The 24483-nt window shown below is 39.9% G+C and overlaps 1 protein-coding gene and 1 long non-coding RNA gene across 3 annotated transcripts in view; one reads left to right on the top strand and one right to left on the bottom strand.

Moving 5' to 3' along the window:
- ADGRD1 (adhesion G protein-coupled receptor D1) overlaps nucleotides 1-14775 on the top strand; it is a 130981-nt gene extending 116206 nt beyond the window's left edge. The window contains exons 22-25 of the mRNA XM_021412936.1: nucleotides 7828-7954; nucleotides 9133-9174; nucleotides 10917-11009; nucleotides 11662-14775. Coding sequence (XP_021268611.1) covers nucleotides 7828-7954; nucleotides 9133-9174; nucleotides 10917-11009; nucleotides 11662-11757 — 358 coding nt within the window. The 3' untranslated portion in view covers nucleotides 11758-14775. The remainder of the gene's footprint in view (nucleotides 1-7827; nucleotides 7955-9132; nucleotides 9175-10916; nucleotides 11010-11661) is intronic.
- LOC110406436 overlaps nucleotides 1-24483 on the bottom strand; it is a 297282-nt gene that overhangs the window by 113587 nt on the left and 159212 nt on the right. The gene's annotated exons all lie outside the window — the stretch shown is intronic.

Below are 24483 nucleotides of genomic sequence, written 5' to 3'. Positions count from 1 at the left end.
CTTTTCTGGCTATGAGAAAAAATGCTGCTCTTTTCTTGAGTGCTTCCTCTGTACAGTACAAACTCTAAAAGTAAGAGGTCTATTCCACTTCTGGAGACAAACCCACCTTTAATGATGGTATGACCCAACACATTAAAACATTAGAGCTTGTTTTCTTTTTAAAACAGCAAATTAATCCATCCAGACTCCCCTGTCAATCTGCTTTTGTGATGCTATTAAAGAACCCCCAAAATGAAATCATATAAGATTTTCTTGGATTTTTGTTTCCTTCTGCTTCCTTTGAAATAATTCCAGAATCAGCTTTTAAGGAAGAACCAAACACTGTAAGAAGTATGGAAATGAACAGTTTGTGTTTGAGACACTAACAAATCTATGCTATTGTAAGGGGCAGGGCCTGCTCTTTTCCTTTTTCTGTTAAATCTTCCGCATAGGTTTCTGAGAATTTGGTTATTTTGTCTTCTGGCCATGGTCATCAATACCATATATTGGGAAATTTTCCACCTGTCACAAAGCATTGGAGTCTTCCAAAAAACTTTTTTCAGCAGACATATTTTTTTATTTAAAAAAAAATGATCATACGACTGCAATAAATAACCCCTTACTCTACTCAGTTTTGGAAAAAGAAAAGTCCACTGATGTCCAATATAAATGATTGTATGCAGCAGGATTGTATTGTTGCTGGTGTGTGATGGTACTCTGCACATCAGCTAACTGGAAATTTTTATGCTGCTTGTTGTATCAGGGGTTATTGTGGGATAAATTATCCCATAATATATATTATGGGAAATATGGAATATAATATGGAAAATATATCCTCAGTTACAGTGGGGCTCTTCCTGAGGTTCAAGGGATGCTTCAGTATAAACAGAGCATGAAGGGCAGCACACATGGACACAAATACAGAGTTTTGATTAAAGCAGCAAGTCTGTTAGCTAGCTAAAGCTCCCAATCACCTTTAAAAGACAACACCAACTTCAGTAGGAACAGAGGAGCTTTTGGCTGTCTCTTGGGACTGAACACACGTACTGCTGCGTATCCTGTGGTGCAAAGCCTCACAGTGCAGGTAGTATCTTTATCTCCTCTTCCAAAACAAATTATAAATACTCCTAAGCTGGATGTGGAACATTCTTCTGCTTTGAGAATAACTTGTTATAATTTTCTTTGATGACTCAATGGCAAAATTTGGTGGAAAATTAGCTTTAAGATTGGACTTGGGGATCAAGAAACAGGGAATGCTGTCTCAGCAGCAGTGCAGTGAGGGAGTTACTGTCAAAAATGTTGAAGAGTATTCTAGATAAATTGGAAAAATCCCTCTGCAAACACAGTTCTCCTGGGGGAATCTTCACCTCTGAAAATCCAGCTTGCAAGGATATTACATTTTAATTCCCTATATTATTTTAATGGTTTGAATTGAAGGAGAAGGACACGTTTAAGTTAAGTGCTTGTTACTTTCTTTGGCAATTATTATTTTTCTTTTGTAATTTTAGGATCAGGACGTGATTCTAGGATTTGGTCTGTGAGAGGCCTTAGCAAGGCATGGATTCCTAAATCCCTAGTTTAGTGCTGAAGCCAAAAGTCAATGCTGCCAGCCCTGGGACTGCCTTCTCAGCACTAAAGTTCCTAAGGCGCCTCCGCTTCTGGTCATGTCTGTAGCTTTGTCAGGTTTCATGAGGCTTTGAAGGGAGACTTGAATTTCAGTTCCTGCTCCACTGAATATTTAATATAAAATAGGAAATATTAATAAAGCAAGGATTAGGTAGGACTTCTCTCTCAGGTGGGTGCCTCACAACTAATCTCTCTGACCCAGTGAATATTTAATTATTCAGTATAAGCAGAGCAGGTTCAATAGGAGAGAATGAGCAGCAAGCAGGGAGTCAAAATGATCTGGAAAAAAAAGGAAGCTGCAGTGTCATAGTGAGAAGAGTGATCTGAGCCCAGACCCACTATATGCTGAGCCAGTGCTGCATCTACTGGCCTAGCCAGTGAATGGGGCACATCCCATGAAACACAAGAGCTTAACTCTCTTGACCTGTTTGAAGGAGAGGGCTCAGGTACCAGAGTACAAGGATAACTCCTCCTAACAAACTTGTACCCCCAATGAGAAGAGCAAGTGAGGGTCAGTGGTGAGGCATCCGCGTGTTGTATATGGAGCGTGGCAGAAAAGGAGGAACTCTCTCCCCTTCTCACTCACATGACAGTTGCTGTGATAGCTTAGCTTTTTTTCATACCTACAATGCTTTTTGCTAGCAGTGCCTTCTCTGGCTAGCTGCAGCAAATGGGAAACTGAGGCTGAATCCAACTTTTCTCAGCATTAGTTTGAAATGTTAGTTATAGGCTCGTGGACACATTTATTTTTGTATTAAGTATAAAGGATACTGCTGACAGGGGTTAGCAAAGAGTTTAAGAACAAGAGGGAAATTTCAGTTAAAAGGCCTATTTGTCAGAGTAACAATTTTGATGAATTGTTGTGAAGGTTTTTTTTGCTTTTATAGACAGTGTTTCCTCCACTGTTATACAATGTTGGTTATGGGTCTGAATTTAATTCTTACTTCAGCAGGCATCGTCATTGAAAAGTGGATATCAGAGTCTTAAAAGGATTAGTTCTTCATATACAGCCAATAAAATTGATTTGTGAATTAGGGGTCCCCTTCACAGAAGTAATAAAATTTTCCTTCTGCAAGCAGTGAAATTTCTTTCTTGTAGCTGTCAGTGTAGTCGTTCTGCATTGGTATAAGATATCGACAGTGTGCTCAGGGCAATAGCAGAAAAGGGCAGAGATTAAATAAGGGGAAGGGAGCAATCTCAATTGAGCAGAGCTGATCCAAACCAATTGCAAATACAATAAAACTATGAGGTCCACCTCTGCTCTTGGAAAAATGTTCACAGAAACTTTACTGACAGTGCAATGACTTTATGTGATGCTGGTGAATAAAATATGTCTCGCAGGTGCTAAAACCTGTACTTGTTGCACACCAGCTCTTCAATACAGCTCATTATCCAGCTCAGAATACTTCCTTTTCATCTAGCAATTGATTAGCACACAGGTCAGGACTGCCGATGGGATGGCAGGATGAGCACTGTGCTGTAGCAATTCAGTGATGCTTTCGTTTTACAATAAACAGCCATGAAAATTGTAACGAAATCAAGTCGCACCAGCACAGCTCCTGCTGAGTCCAGCTGCAGACACTGTTAGTACAGGGTCAGAGTAAGAAACCACACCAACAGTAGCATGAATTGACAGATAGGATATCTCAAGCGCTATTCCATATATAATATGGAATATTCCATATACTGAATATAAAAATTTATTCCGACTTAAGATTTTTTTGTGTTTCACAGTTTTCTATATTATGAAGTAATAACAGGCGCATACCTAAAAATATACTGGCTAAAGGAAATAATAAAAGGATAAAATAAATCTTATGTGCTAATTTTGCTTTGTTCTTAACTGATTAATCCCAGTGCTGATCATTCAGCATACACAGATGCAGAGACACAAAAAGCTCACAAAACATTATGCTATTAGACTGCAGAAGAGTAAGAATATCTGAGCTTTTAAATGTAGGTGCAAAAAGCAAGCTGCTGTGTTGCTTTTAATTTCAAAGGCCAGGGCATGAGAAGGGCACACAGGAGAGATTTAGAGAAAAGGCCATTCTGTTTTCCAACACGTTTAGGGCACAAGGATGAAGAAGGTTTTAGCAAGGTTTATGGAGCCCGGTTTGAACTAGACCCATGTATCTGCAAAGTAACACCTGCCTCTGCCCCAGTGTCTTGGTTCTTCATGTCACCCATTTCACCGATGGCATCAAGCTCAAATGATGAATGATGGGAGTGACATTTATTTTAAACGTTGCACAGTTTAAGCCATGCAGTATTCCTTCTCCAAGCACAACGTGTATTAGATTGTGCTCTATATCTTAGTGTACTAGAACTAATCTACTAAAATATTCATATGGCAAAGAAAAATGGGAATAAAAATATAAATAAAGTATGTGCAGTGTGGTGGAATTAATGTTCCTAGTGGAACATTAGCTTTTGTATTTCTTAGGGTTTTTTTTAGTGATTTTTAACCTTGCAGCCTTAATGGTATTCTGACACAGCATTTTACATTTAGTATTTTTCTTTTTTTGAAGTTCAAAGACAAAATGAAATAAGGATGGGGAGGGGAGGGGTAGGTGGAGGAAAATAAAAGATGAGGAAGAACAGAGCTGACTCCTTTGCTTGGTGAGTTAAGTTCGTAAACACCTCAAACTAACAACGTGTACACAGAAATTCAGAGCAGGTAAACAATTAAGAAAATAAAAAAAGGCTTGGTGAGATCTTGATGCACAGGGAGAACAAACTGTGAGATGGTCTTAAATCAATTTTACCCTCCGCTGCGTTTCTAAATGGATAGTCATGAAACATGCATACGTGTGCATGAGAAATCCCATACATCTGTATTTTGTTTTCATCTTTAGCTATGTATGCCTGCTGAACTCTGTGCTTAAAAGTGAGAGGGGTTTAATTAATATTTGTTGTTGTTGTTGTTTCATATTCAAGGCGTTTGTGATGTTAAAAGTTCCTGAAAATCCAAACAGTAGGACTGGTTTTAAGAACACTGACATTGAGAACCTAACTCTATTGTCCCTGACTACAACAAATGAAGATGTTAATGCTAAGACTGAAAAAGAAATAATGAAAACTTATTTCTGGTAACAAACCAGCTAGGGAAAATTATATTCTAAATTGCAAGTTTTATAAAAATGGAGAGTGCGAGAATGAAGGAGGAAAAAAAGGTGATTTGTAAGGAAGAGCCTTTTAGCAATGCAGCTGTGCTGGGCATACTAATCACCCGCTGTACTGAGTTACAGGGGACTTCTAAACCACCATTGTCTGAATGTAGCTATCCCATCCTCTGTGTGCTCATGTATTCTCTCCCCTCTGTCTGCTCTGTGTCCTGTGAAGAGGCATTTTCCTGAAGGCACAAGGGCTGTGTAGGATTACACAGATCTTTCTGTGCAATGTTTATTGCAAGAGATGGTCTGGTGGCAGCTCCCCGGTGGAGCGCATGCCTCCTGTTGCAGCTGAGGTGATGAATTTAAATCTTAACAGAGAAAAAGAAAGCATCCTTGGTTCATGAGAACAAGCTTCTATTGCTTAGTTGCTTTAAAATGGTATCTTTTAAAATGCATATTGTAATTAAATAAGAGAATGCAGGCTTTATTGTATTCTTTCATTTTTTCTGGCTGAACAAACTCTTTGCAGAATTAAATTAAATTGTGCAGAAACAGTCATGGCCAAGGACGTTAAGGTACTTATCAATACAGGGAAAAATAGATTTCTGATTCTTCCCTGTCCCAGATTTCCCTATAAGACTGAAGCCTATGCAGTACTTCAACACAGACTTTTAATAAAGGATATAATGAAGTGTGTGATCAGGTCACTGAAATGAACAAGATGTCTTGGATCTAAGTATTTAATTAAAAGATTGCTTCATAGAATTATGCTCTAAAACAATCTCATTTGTTTTATGTTTGTTATAAGTGATTGCTTCTTAGGCAGTTCTGTGCATTTTCATCCCAAACCTGTACTTCAGCTTGTCTGAGGGGCTAAATGGCACATATACAACCTTGATCTCCCTAAAACTCTCTACTTTGTATAGCTTTCCAGATAAATAAAAATCTGCTAATTTCTGAGTAACTGAGTTTATGCCATATTGGACAGGCTTAGATTCTCCCTTCCTGTGCTCCCTTTACTGCTCTCTTGCCTTCTTTGTCTATAATTGTACCACAGACTAAATTCACAAAATACTTCAAACACATATTTAAGTGTAAGAATGGGTTACAACAGGAGCTAAGTACATACTTATATGCACTGTGGTAAATAGAGATTAGATCTGCCTTGCAAGCAGGGACCCTTCCTTGTGCTTTCTATTTTGTGCCACCAACATTGTACACAGCTGCTGCTGAGGAAGAGTTTGTCCTTCGATAGCTGTCACTGGAAATGTGCTGCCTGGGTGTGCAAAGGTTCTCTGCACGTCTATTCATCCTTGACAGGCAGAATAGCACCAGGCTGTGTATTTAGTAGCATCTTGACAGCAAATGTGTTTTGCCCTGTGGGATCTGTGAGGAGCTTTGAGAGCTTACAGGGTGGACAGGAATCACAAATGCTTTTGGGTCGCTCAGTGCTGTGAACAAGGTGTATGGCATTTACTGGGAAAAAGTGAGAGACGACTTAATAACAACTCCTTTATGAGTCACTTGGCCCTGCTCTATCTCATACCTGCCTTTACTGGCTCAGTTGATCCAAACAGTAACTAAGGTGTTTATTGTCTTAATCTAAAAACAGATGGATTAAACTAAGAACAGGACTGCCATCTTGCATTGAACTGGATGGACCACTGGTCCAACCCTAAATTCCTACTATAAATGTCAAGCAAAGTGATTCTCCTCTGAATACATACTCCCATCTTTCTGCATACAGATTAGTGACTTTCTGCACCAGCAGCTGCACCTGAACTGTCGAACAATCCCGAGCCATTTAACAATCCACAGCAGAACTGTCTTCTGTGAATTTATTGGATGTACTAGATTTCTATAGCATCCTCTACCAAGGACTTCGTAGAGTAACCCTACTGTCTTCTTACTTTTCTGTGAATACACTAGAAACACTCTGTAGGGATATTACTACAGTATTCCTGCAGTCAATATTACAGGCTGTATGCAGACAAAAAACTACAATACTTTAGTGCAATTCATTAGTACGAATCAGAGATGATGCTCTGAGGGCTTCATAAGGAGAAGACAGTTGTGTATGATAAGCACTAATTTAGTGAACTAAATTTCATTAGTTGAGCCTGACTTTCTTGAAAGTTGGTGAGTAGTATTCTGTTGTACAGAGATATATTTGCAATGTTTATATGAAAGCAGAAAACAAATGCAAGAACCAGATTATACAGAATTTGATCCTCAGAACTCAGCTGCTGCAGAAAGCTTTCTGTGAGCATATAATTCTCTGGAATACTACAGTTTCTTCAATTTCTTTTAATCTTTTGCCATAACAAACATCCTATACTTAGCTCATTAAGGCAAAACCAAAAATCCCTCTTATTTTCTCAGTGCTGTTACATTTTCAGCTGTCATATTGCCTTTTACTGAAATTCTGCCAAATACTTCAAGCAAAGCAGAGTGAACATATAGCAGGAGACACCTCCAAGAAACACAAGTTATTTCAATATTTGGCATACATTTCTCTCAATCAACTCTGACAAAGCAGAGAGGAAGCAGAATAATACCGTGGTGTGACAGGATTTGCATTTGGCAGAGGTAGACAGTGTTTCATTCAGTTTGAGGAGATTAAAAATCCCAAGTCACTTTCCAGAAGAGCAATACCAAGATGTCTTGCTAGTGAGCAAATGCACTTTGGATATACTACATAATGGTTTTATTCTTTTCTATGTGATACTGACTTTGTCCTCAGTTTTGGCCCTCTGCATTTGACCCTTACACTTACTGTTCCTCACTGAAGAGATGATTATACCTCACTGTAAACTGAAGGTACAACTACAGTAGTTATAGGAGAATCTCTCCATTTCTTCCCTGGCACCCTCAGTCACTGACTCTGTCAATCTGAATTTATCCCACGTGATATCAAGCTTCTGTTATCCCCATTCTTACACATAAGCGATGAGTAATTAAGAGACTAGCCCATTAAAAGAATTTTATGGCAAAGAGAGTTATAGACACACTGCTTTTCTGTCAAGAAATAATTGATAAATTCCCCAGCGTGTGATCTGAAATTTGTTTAACTATCTCATCACGTTTCCCTTCATTATTTCTCTTTCAGACTAACAGCTAAAGCTGTTGCAGTTCTCTTACCAATCCTGGGAAGCTCATGGATCTTTGGGATTCTGGCCGTCAATGCCCACACATTAATATTTCAGTATATGTTTGCTGTTTTCAATTCACTACAAGTAAGTACCTGGTTGGAAAGGTTATGGCTACTGAACTGCTGCTGGGGTGCAATAAATGGATCATTAGTAATGTTTTCATATGTTTTCATTTATTGGATTTTTTTCTATTCCTACCTGTGTCTGTTAAGTGTGTACTGACCACACAGTGCTGGCAATTGTTTACTCTGTATGAAAAGAACTTTCATCCCATTCCTTAGTGTTTCCAGTAGCAATAGTTAAATAAGTTAGAGAGTGAGTTTGAGAAACAGATTACTCTTCTAGCACTAGGTATCACAGGCAAGGTTCTTAAAGGTAAAGCCAAGATGCTTCTTGCAAACTTACTAGAACAAAATTTCTGTGTCAGTTTGAGGCTTTGTTACCAAGAATTACTGAAAACAAACAGAAGTTGCTGGGAACAGTGCAGCATAAGGAGAAAAAGGAATCTGCTCTGCATGCTGCTGGAAGCAGCACGTGACTTCTTAAGACACCAATCCAGAAAAGAGTTATGTTTGGCAAAGAATGCAAGTATCTCCCTAGCTTTAAACACAGGGTCCAGTAGAGGTGTAAATCTACAGGTGCGTAGTAGTTCTTTCCCAAATAATGATTACAAAGGGAAAGAAAACATTAACTTTTATAAATCCTTTGCTACCTCCGGAACAAATACCACTGTGGTCACAAAAAGACAGCAACACCGTGCTCTTGATAGACTGATGAGAAAAGGTTAAATTTTCATCAAAAACCAAACAAACTCTATAAAAATCTGGGAGCGGATGGGAACTGTTTGCTTTACATTGAACAAGTCCAAAGATAGAAAAACCGTTCTGAAAATTTGTCAGTGATAATACCTCGGTTTTCTAATATGAAAAATATGGCTCTGGTGTTCTCCGAAGCATTTCCCTTAGCCTCTACATTTTCAAGCACAGTCAAAATTTTCTCATGTAGCTCATGACAAAAATTCTGGCTTATTTTCAACCAGATTTTCTCCTGCAGAACCCCAAAGTTTAGGAGGTGGTGTTTTACATAAAGAAGTCTAGGCAAGCTGCATAGTAACCTAATGCAGCATGTTTCTCCAGCTGGACGTTGTGCAAAATTTACCCCACTTTTCAGTATGTACAGTTACACAGTGCTGTGAGAAATACATTACAGTATGTCGTTCTTCACAGCCATTCTTTACCCTTGACCCTTTTCTCTGTTTTCAGGGATTTTTCATGTTCCTGTTTCACTGTCTTCTGAATTCAGAGGTATGTTACAAAATGTCGTTAGCAAATTTGGTATGACTGTTGTTATTGACTTGCAGCATTTTGACCCATGTTTGGCATTTATTTTACTTAACATAAGAAAGAAGAGTTTCCAAAAAGTGATAAGTGAAGGCATCTTAAGACTAAAGAAATGACACAGTCCTGGGGGCTGGAGGGGCTTAGCAGGGCACGGGCTGTGCTCTGAGGGAGGGTGTCAAAGCAGTGGCAGCAGGACTCACTCTGGCATCCCCTGCTCAGGGGCCTCCAGCTTTGTTACATCTGCAGTTCCAGAGAGGAAAATAAGCATTAATCTCAGCAAAACATACTTTAGGAGACTGCTCATGCAGTTCTTAATGGGAAACCAAACAGTGTAGAACATATTCCAGGTATTTTTCTTGGCTAGGAGCTGAGGTTTTCACAATGGACCAAGAGGCATCTTTTCACACAAAGGCTGTCTCAAAGCAGCTGGGATAAAGCCAAGGCAGAGCTGATGTTGCAGAGCAATCCCCGCTTGGCCCGCAGCTCACAGCATCCTCTCTTCCCATGGCAGACAGCAGAAAATACTCAGCAATATGCATTACTGATAATGAAAATTTCTTATAAAACCATTTCCCGCATGCCCACAGTGGGCACCATCTAGTGAATACTTACACAGCTTTGATTCTTCCACAGCTATTCCATCTGGACGCTATGGAATAGCTCTGCTCTATAGCTTGTTTTGTTCCTATGCATCAAAAGCACTCCAGCTCTTCCAAGGAGATGTTTCACTAATCAATTATAGCTTGTTAGTCAGTTCATAGCATCGAGACTGACTGTGAAATTCTTGATCTTTATTGGAATCAACTAAAGTTAAGCAGGCAGGCTAAAGGTAAGGAGGTAAAATACTTCTTTATCCTATTTTGCCTCACACTTAGAAAGCCTTTTTCCTTCTGTCAAGCATCACTTCTTACATCAAATATAAATATTTGAATCGTGGCCATTTTTCCAGAAAACTAATGAGAAATGAAATTCAGTAACATATCAGGATTTGAATCCTCAAAAAGTGGCTCACGTACAGCTAATGAGAACCACCACTTTTGGAGGGCAGGTCCTATTGGCTTTGCTGCATGCTATGCATCTCTGAACTACTCCAGCTAAACTGTGAGAATGCTTTCCTTCTTACCACAGAAGTAAAACACAGATACAGTAAAGCAAAATCTGCAGATATTTCCAAGCAGCTGGGTAAAACAGAGAGCTCTGTTCCCAGTGCTCAAGGACAAGAAATGCACAAGGAGACAGAGAAGGGCAGGCTGGCAGCTGGCTTGTATCTTCAAGGTGTCTGGGTACCATCAGGGCTGCAAGATCAGCGGGGAGAGCCTGCCCGAAGGGGCTCCTTCATACAAGGACTGCAAATACAAAGAATGTATGCTTACATATTTTTTCTTGCAAAGAAGACGAATAGTCATAGCTTGGACATTTAGGAGGCTGGGATAACCCAGATAGCACAGAAATACAGCCAGAGAAATGAGACGTAATGAGGTTATAAAATGTTTTGTATTTAATCTGTGAGTACTTGAAAAATAAAATAACTCAAGTATAAATAAAAAATGTAGGAGCAGACTTGTTTTTAGTACGTAATGTAGCTTTAAGTGACATTAATGTGAGGGAAGGTTAATGGGGATGTAATTGTAGGTGGCACCTGAGAAAATACACGAAATGTTTTTCAAAATAAATCTTCTATCTGATACCACATTTTCCTCCTACAGGTTAGAGCTGCTTTTAAGCACAAAACCAAGGTGTGGTCCCTCACCAGTAGCTCGACTCGCAACATCAACGTAAAACCCTTCAATTCCGACATTGTGAGTATTTGTCCTTTTTTTTTTTTTCCTATTGTACTTGAAAGGGTTCCACATCACATTCTGTTGAAAGAACAGGACACAAAAAGGTGCATGGATACCTAACTTAATGCATAGTGAAGAGAGGTGGAATCAGCAAGTATTATGTTGCAGCTACACTATATGTTTTGAAAGCAAACTGGTAAACTATCAAATAAAAGTAAACAGGCATTACCAGCTCTGGAGTATGGTTCGATGAGAATCTTTCCAGCACTTACAATGGAACTCATATTATGCATTCAAGCTGCATTTTGGCAATGTATCTGTCTTATGACTATGCCTTTTTGATAGGGCACTTTTACACTTAAGCCTGAGAAACAAACTCTTAAATAAATCAATGCATGTGTATGCTTTTCCAGCTCTCCTTAAATTGTCTTGCGGCAAAATATATTTGTTTTCATAAAGAGCCAGACTTCTGAAGTGATAGGTATTATTAAGCGATCACTGCCAATCACCTTAGATTCTGGCAATAACTGTTAAAAATCCTTTATGGAATATGCTTTCAAGATTCTATGACAACGTTGTAATGTAAATAGATCCTTTCAAGCTTTTATTTCATCAGACAAGAGTGGTTTAGCAAAATAAATAAATCTACTTTCTATGTTGTTTTTTCTAGATGAGTGGGAACAGGCCAGGCACAACCCCCACGAAGTTGAACACCTGGGATAAAAGCAGCAATTCAGCCAACCGCATTGATTTATCAGCAGTCTGACAGCAGAGCCAGCTTCTCAGTGAAAATCAAGCCATACATTCAGGACCTCTGACACAGTGTCCACCACTATTTTCTCACTGTTAATACCAGTAGAAAACTGCTTTTTTAATCACTGACTATTAGATTGGAAATTGCCGTGTTGTTTTCTTGACTAAACAGCCCTATTCTGTTTGTCTTCAAAACTGTACCACATTCTACCACTTGCCTGTTAGCATTATCGGTAAAAGTAACTAGCACAAATATACACTGGATGGTTTTGTCAGCATTGATGAAAACACTAGGCATGCAAAAAGGGTTTACTGCCATCTGAATCACTCCAGCTCCCAGAACAGAGGAAAGTCAGCGTACCTTGGGAAAGATGGATTTTTATGCTCTAAAATGAAATGCTTCCCATTGTGACATTGTAACGGGGCTATTCTGGTCTTGCTGTGCACACTTTGTTTACACTGATTACCTTACAGAATCCAGTTATTGAAGTGAAGCTTATTCAAAATACATAGCGTGGTGATTAATTTAAATGCTACAAAGAAACAAAGACTTGAGGGAGAAGCAAATCCAGACTGCTCAGTTCCCAGACACGGGTGTGGAATTAGCAAAGCTGAGCAGCACGTATGTCTCTGTACGCTAAACAGCACATGTAACATGTAATACTTCTAAACATGAACCTATTCGTGTTTTAGATATTGCTGTTTACAACATATCTATAGAAGGCAGAAATGGCTAAGGTTGTCCTACAGCAGTCCACACCATCTATGGCTGATCTGTGTCTGCTGACATATTGCAATGCAAACTATTTGTATTGCTTTGTCTGAAGCTTTGGATACAATCAACAACTGTTCCATCAACAGCATTTTGCAAATGCATTAATTGTAGCTTTTGGAAATCAAAACCTGGCGCTGTGACTTACGCTTCTCCTTTTACTTGTCAGATTGGGACACTGAACTTCAACCACAAAAACCTTACTCAATGGTATACTGTGAAGACAGACAGACTAGAAATAAGTCTATATATTGTTAGTGCAGGCAACTTTTAAATAGATCTCCACTGAATGTTTTGTGGTTTTAAACTCTGCTCAACACCTAAGAACTTCTGCTTTAGTACTGCTATGAAGTAACTTTCAGGGGATTTTTTTCTTTAGCCTAGTGTTTTGTATGTTCACCAAAGTGACGATCGGAGTACAAGGGGTGCAATCTGGGCTGTGCCAGTGATGCAACCTTCCAGCTGGGGTAAAGCAGGCTGTAAGCCCCAGGGGTGCTCAGAGTCCCTAAATACATAAAATACTGGTCTAGGATGTACTCAGCAGCCAGAGTCCCCAAAGTAGTTTTCAGTGATGATGAGACTCCAACACAGAGTGGCTGTGCCATGTCTCCTTGTCCCGAATGTCTCTGCACACACCTGGCTACCAAACAACTACAAAAGGAGGACATCTGGTCCCAGTGAATCTAGCAAGATATCTGCTCCTGATTTCAAAGAGAAAAGATATTTGTGCTGTGATTTGCAGGGTAGGAATTGCTTATTGCACAGTAAAGTCGTGAAAAAAAATAGATCAATTGAACTTTAGGAACAGAAAGCATTCATCAATTAGGACTGAATTTAATGAAAAGTTTTATCCAAAAGCAATGGAGTTGGAAGTTTAGAAAGCATTGATACATTTCATTTGTTAGTGATCCAAAACAAGTTTTCTCCATGTTTCCTGCCTGCGCTAATATAAAACGAACTATTTCTGTTTGGTTCCAGCTTTTCCATCCCCTGTGCTTCCTCTCCATCCTTCCCAAGACTTGGTATGGTCACCAAACTGAAACCCTGCAGTCCACCCATGTCTATCTGTGGCTACAAATTAAAACAGTCTACAGAAATTATTTTGGTTGCTCCAAACATGAGCTGAATTTCTGCAGCTAGAACAGAGCAGAATGTGACACACTGCACATACACACATATGTGCATCAAATTATAGGCTTCTAATCTTGCGTTGCCAGTCGGTACATAAACTCAAGTTGCTGACAGCTAGAGAGGGTCAGTAAAAGCTAAACATCTAAATGGCTATGTCCTTCTTTCAGCATTTGTGTATAGATTTTCCTTTTTTTTTGTTAGCTGGACTGTCTTTCAGCTGTACAAATATATTGACTCTCTTTGGTCTAAGAATGTTAGGGTTTTTTGTTCGTTTGTTTGGTTTGCCCCAATACAGTAGACGGAGCCCTCAGAATGTATGGAGAAGACTGTAACTGTACTGTGATAGCAGAGTTCAAAGTGTCTATTTTGTGTGCAGACAACATATTTAAGCATATTTTTTGATACTGGAGCATGTGTTTGTGTTGTTTTTTTTGTCTGTTTGTTTTAACACTGTGATCATGGATATCGATTTAAACCCTCCTTCATAACTTCTATTCATTGTAGTGTAACATAAAAAGGGCATATCAAAGATTTTTTTTTAATCTTATTTTTGAAGACTTATTCTCTCTACACAGCTTTCATTGAATGCAATTCCTCCTGTGCTGGCTGTATATTGGTCACCTATATCGCTGCCCAAGATCCAACTGAAAACAACACATGACATACAAATGACAATAGCAAATGACAGTGATACAAAGAGCTAAATCTGGGTTTCATCCAGGTATATAGCATATTTTAAAATTGTTTACCAAAAAGAACAAGCAGATGTTTTTGGTTTTGTACTTCAAAATGTGACATTAATGTATTATATATTGAGGGAGCATTATTATCCTGTATCTACTGAAATCCACTGAGGATAACCTGTGTCCCATGCTTAACTTTTGAATATGACTTGTGATGAAGCAGTATACGTCTTGTTTATGTCACATGAGATTAGGAATTAGAACATGCTATTTATATTAGTTTGGGGCTGGGGTTTCTGATGTTTTTGATAAACTGATTAAAAAAACCCACAAGAAATGTTTTCCATAGCCATCTAAATCTGTTCTTTTTGTTTGATTCAATGTATTTGTTGTTAGTGAATGCAGCAAATGTACTGAATAAGAAATGTACAAATGAATCTTTAAACAGTCTCTTTCTGTCCTCTGCCTTCTAAGCCTGGAAATCTTGCGGTTTATTTATGGGCTTGTATACTGTGGCTTTTGCAATATTTTTTTTTCAGGACAGCATCATTTTGTCAATGGTATGAAATCTTAATTGAATGAGATGTGCGTTTTAAAATATGTAATGTAGCAGGAATGACTTTGCCAGTAAGTAGGAAAATAATTTAGTTTTGTTGTGTTTTTTTTTTCCTCAGATAAATAAGAAATCTTAATTTCCTAAAATAATTTTGTATTTGTTCAAATTATTATTTTGACATGGATTATAAAGAACAGTATAAAAATTATGGTTCCCTATGAGTGCTAACATTGTGCTCAAACAAGCAGATCTCAACTCATATGAGAAGTCCTACCATGCGAGTCATCTGGTCTACCATGGCACAGGTAAAATGCAGACAATATTTCTGCACTACAGTTTATGCCTATGGAATATACCAAGCACAGGCATACCCTCCCCTTTTAGGTAGATTTCTGAAGCACCTGATGCTTATTATTTCTTCTATTCCAACTATTTCAGCAGACTGGTCAGCATCAAGGCCTAGGTAAAAAAATGACATTTATGGATATGACAAACAGAGCCAACAGAGTATCAGCTTCTGTCTCAGAGGGAAACCACCTCATTCTACCAGATCTCTGAATATAACAGAGACACAGAGAGAGCGCACGCATACATTTTGTCTACATGTATGTGTATGTACACGTGTGTATGGTTGTATGGATTCAAATATATGCAAAGTATGAGACTTTCTGAAGTCTCCTCCCATCATCACACCAGCATCTTCTTTTCTGTGATTACTGTCTGCGACTGGCTGCAGAATTTGCTGTACAGCGGAGGGGGGCACATGCCACAGTTAATTTTCCATGGCATTTTGCATTCTGCAGCCAAGTAGCTGTGGCAGCTGTCAGCTCTCTCCAGTTCCCCATGTTTTGGATATCTGGGAGCATAGGCTTGGTTAGAAAGGACATCGTTTCAGGAAAAAAACAGGGTTTTGTCATTGTTCTGCTCATACCCTGCTGCATGACCTTCAGCAAGTAGCTTTTCCTGACTATGTGTTTATTCCATCAGGGAAATGAAAATAATTACACTGTCCTCTTCGTTAAGTGCTTTGTAACTCACAGTTGACAAGCAGAGTGCTTATTACGTAGGTCACTCCAAAAGTAACACCTCCTATTTATTTCCATATAAACAACAACATATTCTAAGAGCACAATAACACTATTTGATAGAGCAAATTCTCAGCTACTATTTTTAACACAGTCACCACCATTGGCTATGCATTTCCACCAGCGATGCTGTGCTCATAAATATCTGTGCCAGCAGAAGTGATCCACTGTTCCATAGTGTTTCACCACACACCACCTCACTGTGCTCACATCCACCGTTTGGTGCCCGTAAACATTCAGCAGGCATCAGTGAATATTAATGGCTGCAGTTCTTTCTGCATGGAGGAATTCAATTCCACACCTTTGCTCCATATGCACTCCCCTGTCAGATGCCACTCAGTCAGTGTGCCCCTCTGCTGCCATCTGTCACACGACAACAACGTGATGGAATATTGGTGGGAAGGCTCAACCTCTACCACCATGCCACCAACATCCACCTCTGATGTCGTGGGCCAGCATAACAAAACCGAGGGCATTACTTTCAGAGCAGCCCTGTTTTCAAGGTTAAAGCTAGCTCTAATGTAATAAATAGGCTGCCAACTGCCTCCTCTGCTGCACAGCTGTGTAGATGTGGGGTATTGATGGAAAGTTAATGGCAGGGGAATTTTGTGGTGTTGAATAACAAGATCAATTGTATCTAGGAAAGTTATAGATTGGAATTCAGATGGGAAGCATGTTTCATCACCTTTCAATACTCATTACAAAGAAACCTCACTTCCTTTGTAAACATTCAAGTCATGTAGCAACAAATACATAAAGGAATGCTCTCTGTGAAATAGAGATTTTTTTTTATTTTTATCACTTGTGTCAGAATAGTAAATTAGATAATTTTAGCACTGGTTTACATAATGTTTGCCTTTAAAAATATTTTCATTATATCTATGTTATGCTTGGATGACTCAGTGCAGTCTATGCCATGGATAGTTATTGCTATAATTGCCCTTGTTCACACAATTTTCTTTCTCAATAATCCCATATGTTCCTGGAATTCAGAGACCATATTTCATCTTGTCAAGGATGATTACAACACTAAATGTAGCACTGACACCAGCGTATTCACCAGGTGCTGACACATGACAGAAACACAGAGTCTTAAGGGTGGCTTTTAGGCACTATTCAGTGCATCTGTAGGAAACAGTTTCCTTGACCAGCTGCTAATTTGCTGAGGACAATCGCCTTAGAGCAGTTTCAGGCTGGCTAACTTACCTTATAACAAAGGCAACCGAAACTTTCTCTCTCCACTTTGCTTCCTGTGGTTAATGCAGGCTGCAATGGGCATTGCATGCATCCCTTAAGCAGCCTCCAAGTTTAGCACTTCCTTATTTCTTACAAACAAGGAATAAAACAACTCAAGCAAAAACTAAAACAAAAACAACCCAACTTTGAGGCACAATAATCAATTCTGTCAACTCTGTCATTACACAAGGTTTGTTTTAGTCTGTGCTCCTAATACCCTGGATGAAAATACGCAACAAAACCAAAGCAATTTTTCACCCTACCAGTGTCTCAAGCTAAGCAGCAAAGACGAAAGACTACTTGGAAGATCTCAGCCTTATATAGTAGGATTTGGCAAATTAAAGTACGTTATGTTGATGACAGAATGTTTTCTGATGGCTGTTTTGTTTCAGATTCTGCACAGGCCAACTGAATGTGAGCACATCTTCTCACTTGGCCATTCATGTATCACTGATTTGTCATATCTTACTGCCTTCAAAAGGAAAAAAAAATAATGGAAGAGAGATGGGGGGGGAAATGGGCATGTGTTTGTAGAGGGAACAGGGCAAAGCTGAGTTCTCACACTGTGCCCTGGCTCTTTCATACTCTGTTGATGACCGCACAGGAGGCTTAGGGATCCAGGCACGTGGGCTTAGCATCTGTGGCTATGTGTGCAGACACCTTTCTGCAGCAGCAGCAAAGTGCATAACTGTTAAAAAAAAAAATAAATCTGTGGATTACATGTCAGAACTGGTAAATTTAAGATTGTAAATTACCATTAAGCATTACACATTAAAATCTCACATGAGTAGTCAGCCCCACGCTGGAGGGGCATTTTGGAATTTAATCTCATTCCTAAAATGCTGTCCTTCCAACATTCAAAAAAAGAGAGAAACCAAGAGAAGGACACAATCTACTCGTACAAAAATAACTTTCATTAAAAAAAAAAAATTCTCTTTTCTTCTTATGTCATCTTAAGGAGAGTCTCTTCCCCAATTAAAAATACAGATTGCCCCACAGTGGTTAGGAGTCTGCACTGCTTACATTTTGCGAGGGAGAGCACAGCACTTCTCAGCACAGTACAGCACAGCTGCAAAGCCGGCTATGTTACACGTCTTTCACCTATCTGCCACCGTGTACTTGCTGCCTCCTTCCACAGTGCTGTCAAGGAACTTCCTCTCTCTCAGACCCATTAAGGAAAATGAATAATCACAGGAAAAGTCATGTCAATGCATTTGTCACAGACAAAAAAAGCCACACCAGTGAAGCAACGCAGCCTTTTCTTCTTTTCCAGTAGGGGGGCAGGAATCACCCGGAGTCTCACAAATCTGGATTCTACAGCGTGGCTGGTAAAAACGTGTGAAAGCCGCGCTCTGCTTGTCTGAAGTGTCTCCAGTGTACAAAGCACTTTTGTCAAAATCAGTTATTATTTACACCTTCTGAATTGCCTGCCTCAAACACTCAATACAAGATACTGTATACTGATACTGATTTTGTGCTGCAAAATAAAATAACTCGTGCTGTGTTCTGCCATGTTAAGAGCAGAGCTTATTTGGATCAGAGTAGCCACCTCGGAGGATTTCAGTGCATAGCAAAGGGTAATGTTTGTGCTATGGCTTCAAAAAAGTCACTTCCGTGGTAATTTATCTTTGAATCCAAGGTGGGTGAAATCAAAGGAACTTGTGAAGCCAAACTTATTTCCTAGTCTGCTGCAGTACGAGGCCTACAGAAGGTGCAGGCACTGCGGGCCCAGGCACTGACGAGCCTGAGGCACTTGCTGCCTCCTGCACTCACAGCTCTGTGCTCAGCTCAGGCTGCGGTGGCAGCCCCACATGTGTCCAACAGCAGACCCCGCAAAAGCTGGGGGACAACCTGAGTACCTCTGAGAAAGCACGAGAGAAGAAATCACCGCTAGTCCTGCTTCCTGCAAGCACTGAGGTCTGGCACTCAGGCTGAAGGCTCCTCCCTCTGCCATCCCCTCCCTCCAGCCACCAGAATCCCTCTGCAGATCTGACGCACACGCACAATCTCAGTGAAATAATAGTTCATCTTTCCCCTGTAACTCTCACATTAATGCACGATGACGAGCAGCAAAGCATTTTGTTGAACAACTTCTAATAACACTTTCTCCTTACAAAATGCTTGGTCCTGTGAACACCTAATGGCTCTATCTGCAAAAAAATGCAGTCCTTCCTGCAGTACAATAATTTAACTTACTTAGAAAGAAATATCAGATCATCTTCTTCCTCCATATCAAAGCTCTTCATTTAGTAGAGCTATTTTTCAGACAACAGCGTCAGTAACGCCACTATGAGAAATGTTAACTGGAAGCTCAGACCAGCTTACCTCCAGTTTTCCTTCTATTTACTATAATTTGTGAAACACTGTACCTCCCAAGTTGGGCAAGTAAGAGCTTAGAAACTCGTAATAAGAAAAAAAAAAAAAGGAAAATAAACAGAAAACTGCTATGCTGATTGAGTAATGCAAAGGCGGAGTGTAGTCTGTTTAGGCCAAGGGCCACAGAGATCAGCTCACTTTGTCCAGCAGAAGTAATATGCATTGTACACATATGTGCTGAAGAAACACACCTTCCAACTCTCCCTTGTTGCCAGCATGGGAGAGTTCAGCCAAAAATATCTGATTTCAGTCCGTGCAGAGCAGGTGGGACGCAGGGGGTGTGCCAGTGTGCACATCAGCCCCCGTCCCTGGTGGAAAGCTGTCCCTGCTGAGCTCACTGCCCATGGGGAGGTCAGAAGCAGCAATATTTCCTGTTCTGCTAAATAAGGCACTCCCATAAATCACAGAAGCAGTCACCTGCTGCCAAGGCCAAAACCATTGTTATTCCTTCATCTTATTCCTACCAGAAAATAATAAAATTCTCATACACAGCATTTTGCTACAGCAACATAATGTATTGTCAGTGAAGTCAAGCCCGATCTGCTTCTGTCTGAATCAGTGCAAGAGCTCTCTCATCCACTCTGTTGCTGTTTCAGCAACTATTTTATTTCTATCTCAGTCTAACAGAGATCTCCTTGCTGCTGTCTTCGGGTGAGTCAAAAAGTTTAAAACAATTGTAAACTGGGTCACATTGTGCCAATAAGGTTGTAATCCATGTTAAAATCCCCCTGTTTAAGCAACCTTCAGGGGTGAGTGCCACTAAAGACCTAACAGCTTGACAGATGCTTGAGAGCCAGGAAACTTTGTAGAAAGAGAAGCTGAGAGGTGTGTTGTGTTTGATGTTCCTCTTAGCTGCATCAGTTACTGTGCTCAGATCCGTGTGGTTCCTCTGCAGAGCACAGGGGCTGGATCAGAACTCTAGCCCCTTGTTTTAACTGCACAGACAGCATTCCAGTTCGAAGCAATTTGAAACATAAACTTCTAATCTATTAGCTGCAAACACATTTTTTATTCCTCACTGTATTTTCAGTTTGAATTGTATTTCTAGTTTGTGAAATTTTAAACAAAACATATTTAAAACTCCCAAATTCCAGATATCTCAAGTATTTGACAATTAAGATTCTTTTTGAAGGGTATTACTAGGCACCTCCTGTAATGCTTTAAGAACTTCACTGACCTATTTATTTGGCCACTTGTGTAGTCATTCCCAAAACTATTCTGTTTCATTTATCTGGTTTTATCCACTTAAGTGAAGCCAGCACAGATGTTATAAATCATAGGCATTTATTTCCTACATGGTCTACAGACACTGCTGCTTTTTGCAGTATTAATTCTGGGACTGGTACAAGGAAGAGGACATGTTACGACCACTTCTACCTTCTGCTTTTTTTTTTTTTTTTTCTGGCAGACGGTTGGTTTTATACAACAAAATTAATTACAACTCACACTGTATTTGTCTAGGACGTGTGGGGCAGCTGGTCTCTGTTTATGGTAATCAAATACGTTCACAAGTCTCGTTTCCTTCTTCATTTTTTTGCTGCTTACTTCCCTTCCCATAAATATCTGTTCAGTTTATTTAACTCCTCAGGCATTTCTTACTCGCTCTTGCCAGCACTTACATCAGATACTGTAAACGTTCATTTCTGCAGTGCCTACATTCTGCTTTTTTCCTTTAAGATTTGCATCTGCCACACTCATTTGCCACGGCTGTGCCTGGCTGGGGAGACTGAGGTTATGTGAAATTTGAGGTTATCTGTAAAGCCCAGGTGGTAAAGGGTTTATTTGCAAACACTCATTTGCAGGGATGCACACCTCTGAAAACACCCCCTTCATGATCCTCTGAGATTGGGAAGTGCTGTGCATTGGCCTCAATTAAACAATTGCTGAGGGCCTGTCTCCTGCAGACTCCTCTACAGCTACAGCCAACCCTGCAGCCCCGGGAGGGCTTTGGTTCAGCTCCTTACCTCTCCCCTCTGCTTTCTGGCTGGAGTTGGTTTCAGCACCAAGTGAAGGCAGGAGCCATTCTGCTCTCGCTAGTGCCTGCTGGGCTGGCCCCACATTTTGGTCAGCAGTTCCTTGCTGAACATGGCCTGATGTTGCTTTGATGTGTTGAATTTTGCTTAAGTTGGATGCTGGGGTTCTGAAGATGCCAGTTTCTTTGGAAGATGTTTTTTTCCATAGATAGATGAAGGACACAAGCTGATCTAAATTTATTACAACTTGTTCCAAGACAGTTCTCCAAAAATAATTCATATTGCAGAAAGAATACTTTGCCCCAGAAGTATCAGAAGCCCTTTAGAAGCAGCAACAGAGAAGGTGGCATGTAATGGGGATATGCAAAGGAAGGCTGAATGGAGTGCTACAACGAAGACTGTATTCTTCTTTATCACTGAGAACACAGCAGAGTGCTGGAGGGATGGGGTGATGTTTGGGCCCCGTTTTACACCCCTGACTTGAGGCAGGCTCTGCTTGGATGCTTCCTTTGGTTCTCTCCAGCCTGATTTCGATCTCTGCTGTTTGATAGTCTGCAAGGGCACAGCAAAGAAAGGATTTATTTGAAGCAGAAAATCATTGATTTTGACCTGAGATTCATGACATCTGGGTTTACCCTGCCTCAGATATGCAAGCTGTAATTTGCTGCATTTTCATCCCGGTTGCAGAATGTGCTCAGACATCAGCAAGGCCATAGGGGCTGCTCCCAGTCCTGCCTTGCTCCAGCAGCAGGTCAGTGGTCTCCATGGCAATCCAAACCGGTACAGCTCTTAAAATTGATCTTCTTATTAACAGTTTTGTTGGTATTCAAGAGAAATAAAAAGCTCCCTTACTGAAGGTTCAAAGCTCCTCTCACATAAGCTACATGACAAGAATCTTCTAATTAGCGACTTGTCCCAGGCCAGCTACCAGTGCTTGCACTCATTTGCCTCCAACTTCTGCCAGAGACTCCAACTTCCCTGGTCTCACATCAGTCCTCTAGGCCAGCAGAAAATGACAAATTTTTGCCACTAACAGCAGTAAGATGTGGATCAGGCCTTGACTCATGCTAGTTCCACTGAAAAGGACACTAATTTTTGGTAAAGAAGGGAAAGACAGCATGTTAAAATGTATCAGTTAGAAATGAAGAGGATAAAAGGCTTTTGTTTCTGCTTTTTTTTTTTTTTAAATAGAAACAAACGAACAAAAAGAATAAAAGAGAAATAAAGAAAAAATTCTCCACAATCTACCAGTCATTACATTATTCAGTGTTCCTGGAAAAAAGACATTCTGGCTTCTGATCCAAATTACAGATAAAAGTTGGCAACAAAGAAAATAGGGTAAGAAATGTTCTTTTATATAGGGAAGGTGGGAGAAAAAACATGTCTTGTTATCTTGCTCAGAGCAGCATAGTTCTCTGACAGAAAAGGTGATGTTTACACTCAACCTTATGAGAAAAAGTAGATAAAAGAGAGAAAGAGGAGGCAAAAAGTGGGTGAGAAAGAAAAGAACATATTTTTCCCTCACTTCAAACTGGAAGGCCAAGCCCAAGGAATCTGTGATTCTGCACTCAGCACATTTTTAATTTTGGCTAAGCACAGACTCACTGGATGAGCTGAGGAGGCTGTAGTCCTTCTCTCTCAACTACTGCTATGTGGTGAAGCATGCATCCTTCAAGTCATGCAGTGCTGATTCAAGTACATGCTACCCAACACTGCCATCCAGACCAGAGCTAAGCAAAGTGCTTTATATTAGATACGAGCACAAACATCACACCAGTATTTACGTCAGAATTTTAGAATAGTATTCTAATAACTTCCAGCTCTAGTGCAGTAGAAATTTCCCTTACGCCCTTACCATATTTGTTACTGATAACATCCTTTTCCATACAGTTAAGAGGAAGAATTAAGAGCTTACATCCAGCTGAACGTAAATGAGTCATACACATCCCCGTCAGAATCTGTTCAAGAAGTGATTTGTGACTACCTTCTCTCTGCCTCTCATTCAGGTAGAGATCATTAGAAAAGATTTAATCAAGAATGAGTAATGAACTTGACAGAAGCTGGCCTGACAAATGAAGGAATCACTTGACGCTGTATTTTTCAAGTTAGACCTTACATTTTTTATGAAGTTAATACAGCCCCAGTTATCTATTTCAGCTGAACTCTTGTTTCCAAGTACGTCAAACTGTAAGTCAGATGCAAGTCTGCTTCTCTTTGGAGATCTCTGCAGGCACATGGGAAACTATCAATGTGTATATGTGCATTTAAACAAACATCTGAAAATCTGAGGCATTTTGTCCCTAATATCAGAATTGTGTACCTGCAACCTTGCTGCAAATTGTAAATCTAGGATGACTTGAAAGCTACCAGTACTTAAATATTTGTAGTTTTATCAGAGAAATGAGTCTTGGAAGAATCGACAATCAATGAGAAACAACATTAATTAGCACAACATGGTGGCGCAAACTGAACAGTATTTGTACCAGAATGAATACCAGCTCAGGTGACGTCAGAACTAATCAGAACGTCTTTTTTATGGATGAACACACCACCTGAGAGAGAATACCTGTTTCCTAGACTTCTTCGTAACTTTGCATGAGAGACAAGCAATGCTGCTGTTTTGCCTCTGAAGGTGGAAGAGCTGTCTTGGCGCATCAGTGGCATGGAGGCTGCCCCTGTAATATCTGCTTGGAAGTGTTGAAAAGAATCTAAGCTAGGTATCTTAAGCATTGGGCATGCAATGTAGCCATCATTGGCACCACTTATAGTGACTTAGATGTGGGCACGCTGCAAGGAAGACCGCTCCTCTGCAGCTTTCGAATAGGTCATTTACTGGGTAGAAATGGAAGGTGGTCTGAACTGTGCTGAATGTCAGTAAAACTTCTTAGGTGCCAAAGACTTTTCAGAAAAGCCAGGCAGAGCTATTC

The sequence above is a fragment of the Numida meleagris genome, chromosome 14 (genome assembly GCF_002078875.1).
Source record: "Numida meleagris isolate 19003 breed g44 Domestic line chromosome 14, NumMel1.0, whole genome shotgun sequence".
Taxonomy (NCBI): domain Eukaryota; kingdom Metazoa; phylum Chordata; class Aves; order Galliformes; family Numididae; genus Numida; species Numida meleagris.
The sequence above is the reverse complement of the archived record's forward strand: the minus strand, read 5'-3'. Positions and strand labels throughout refer to the sequence as shown.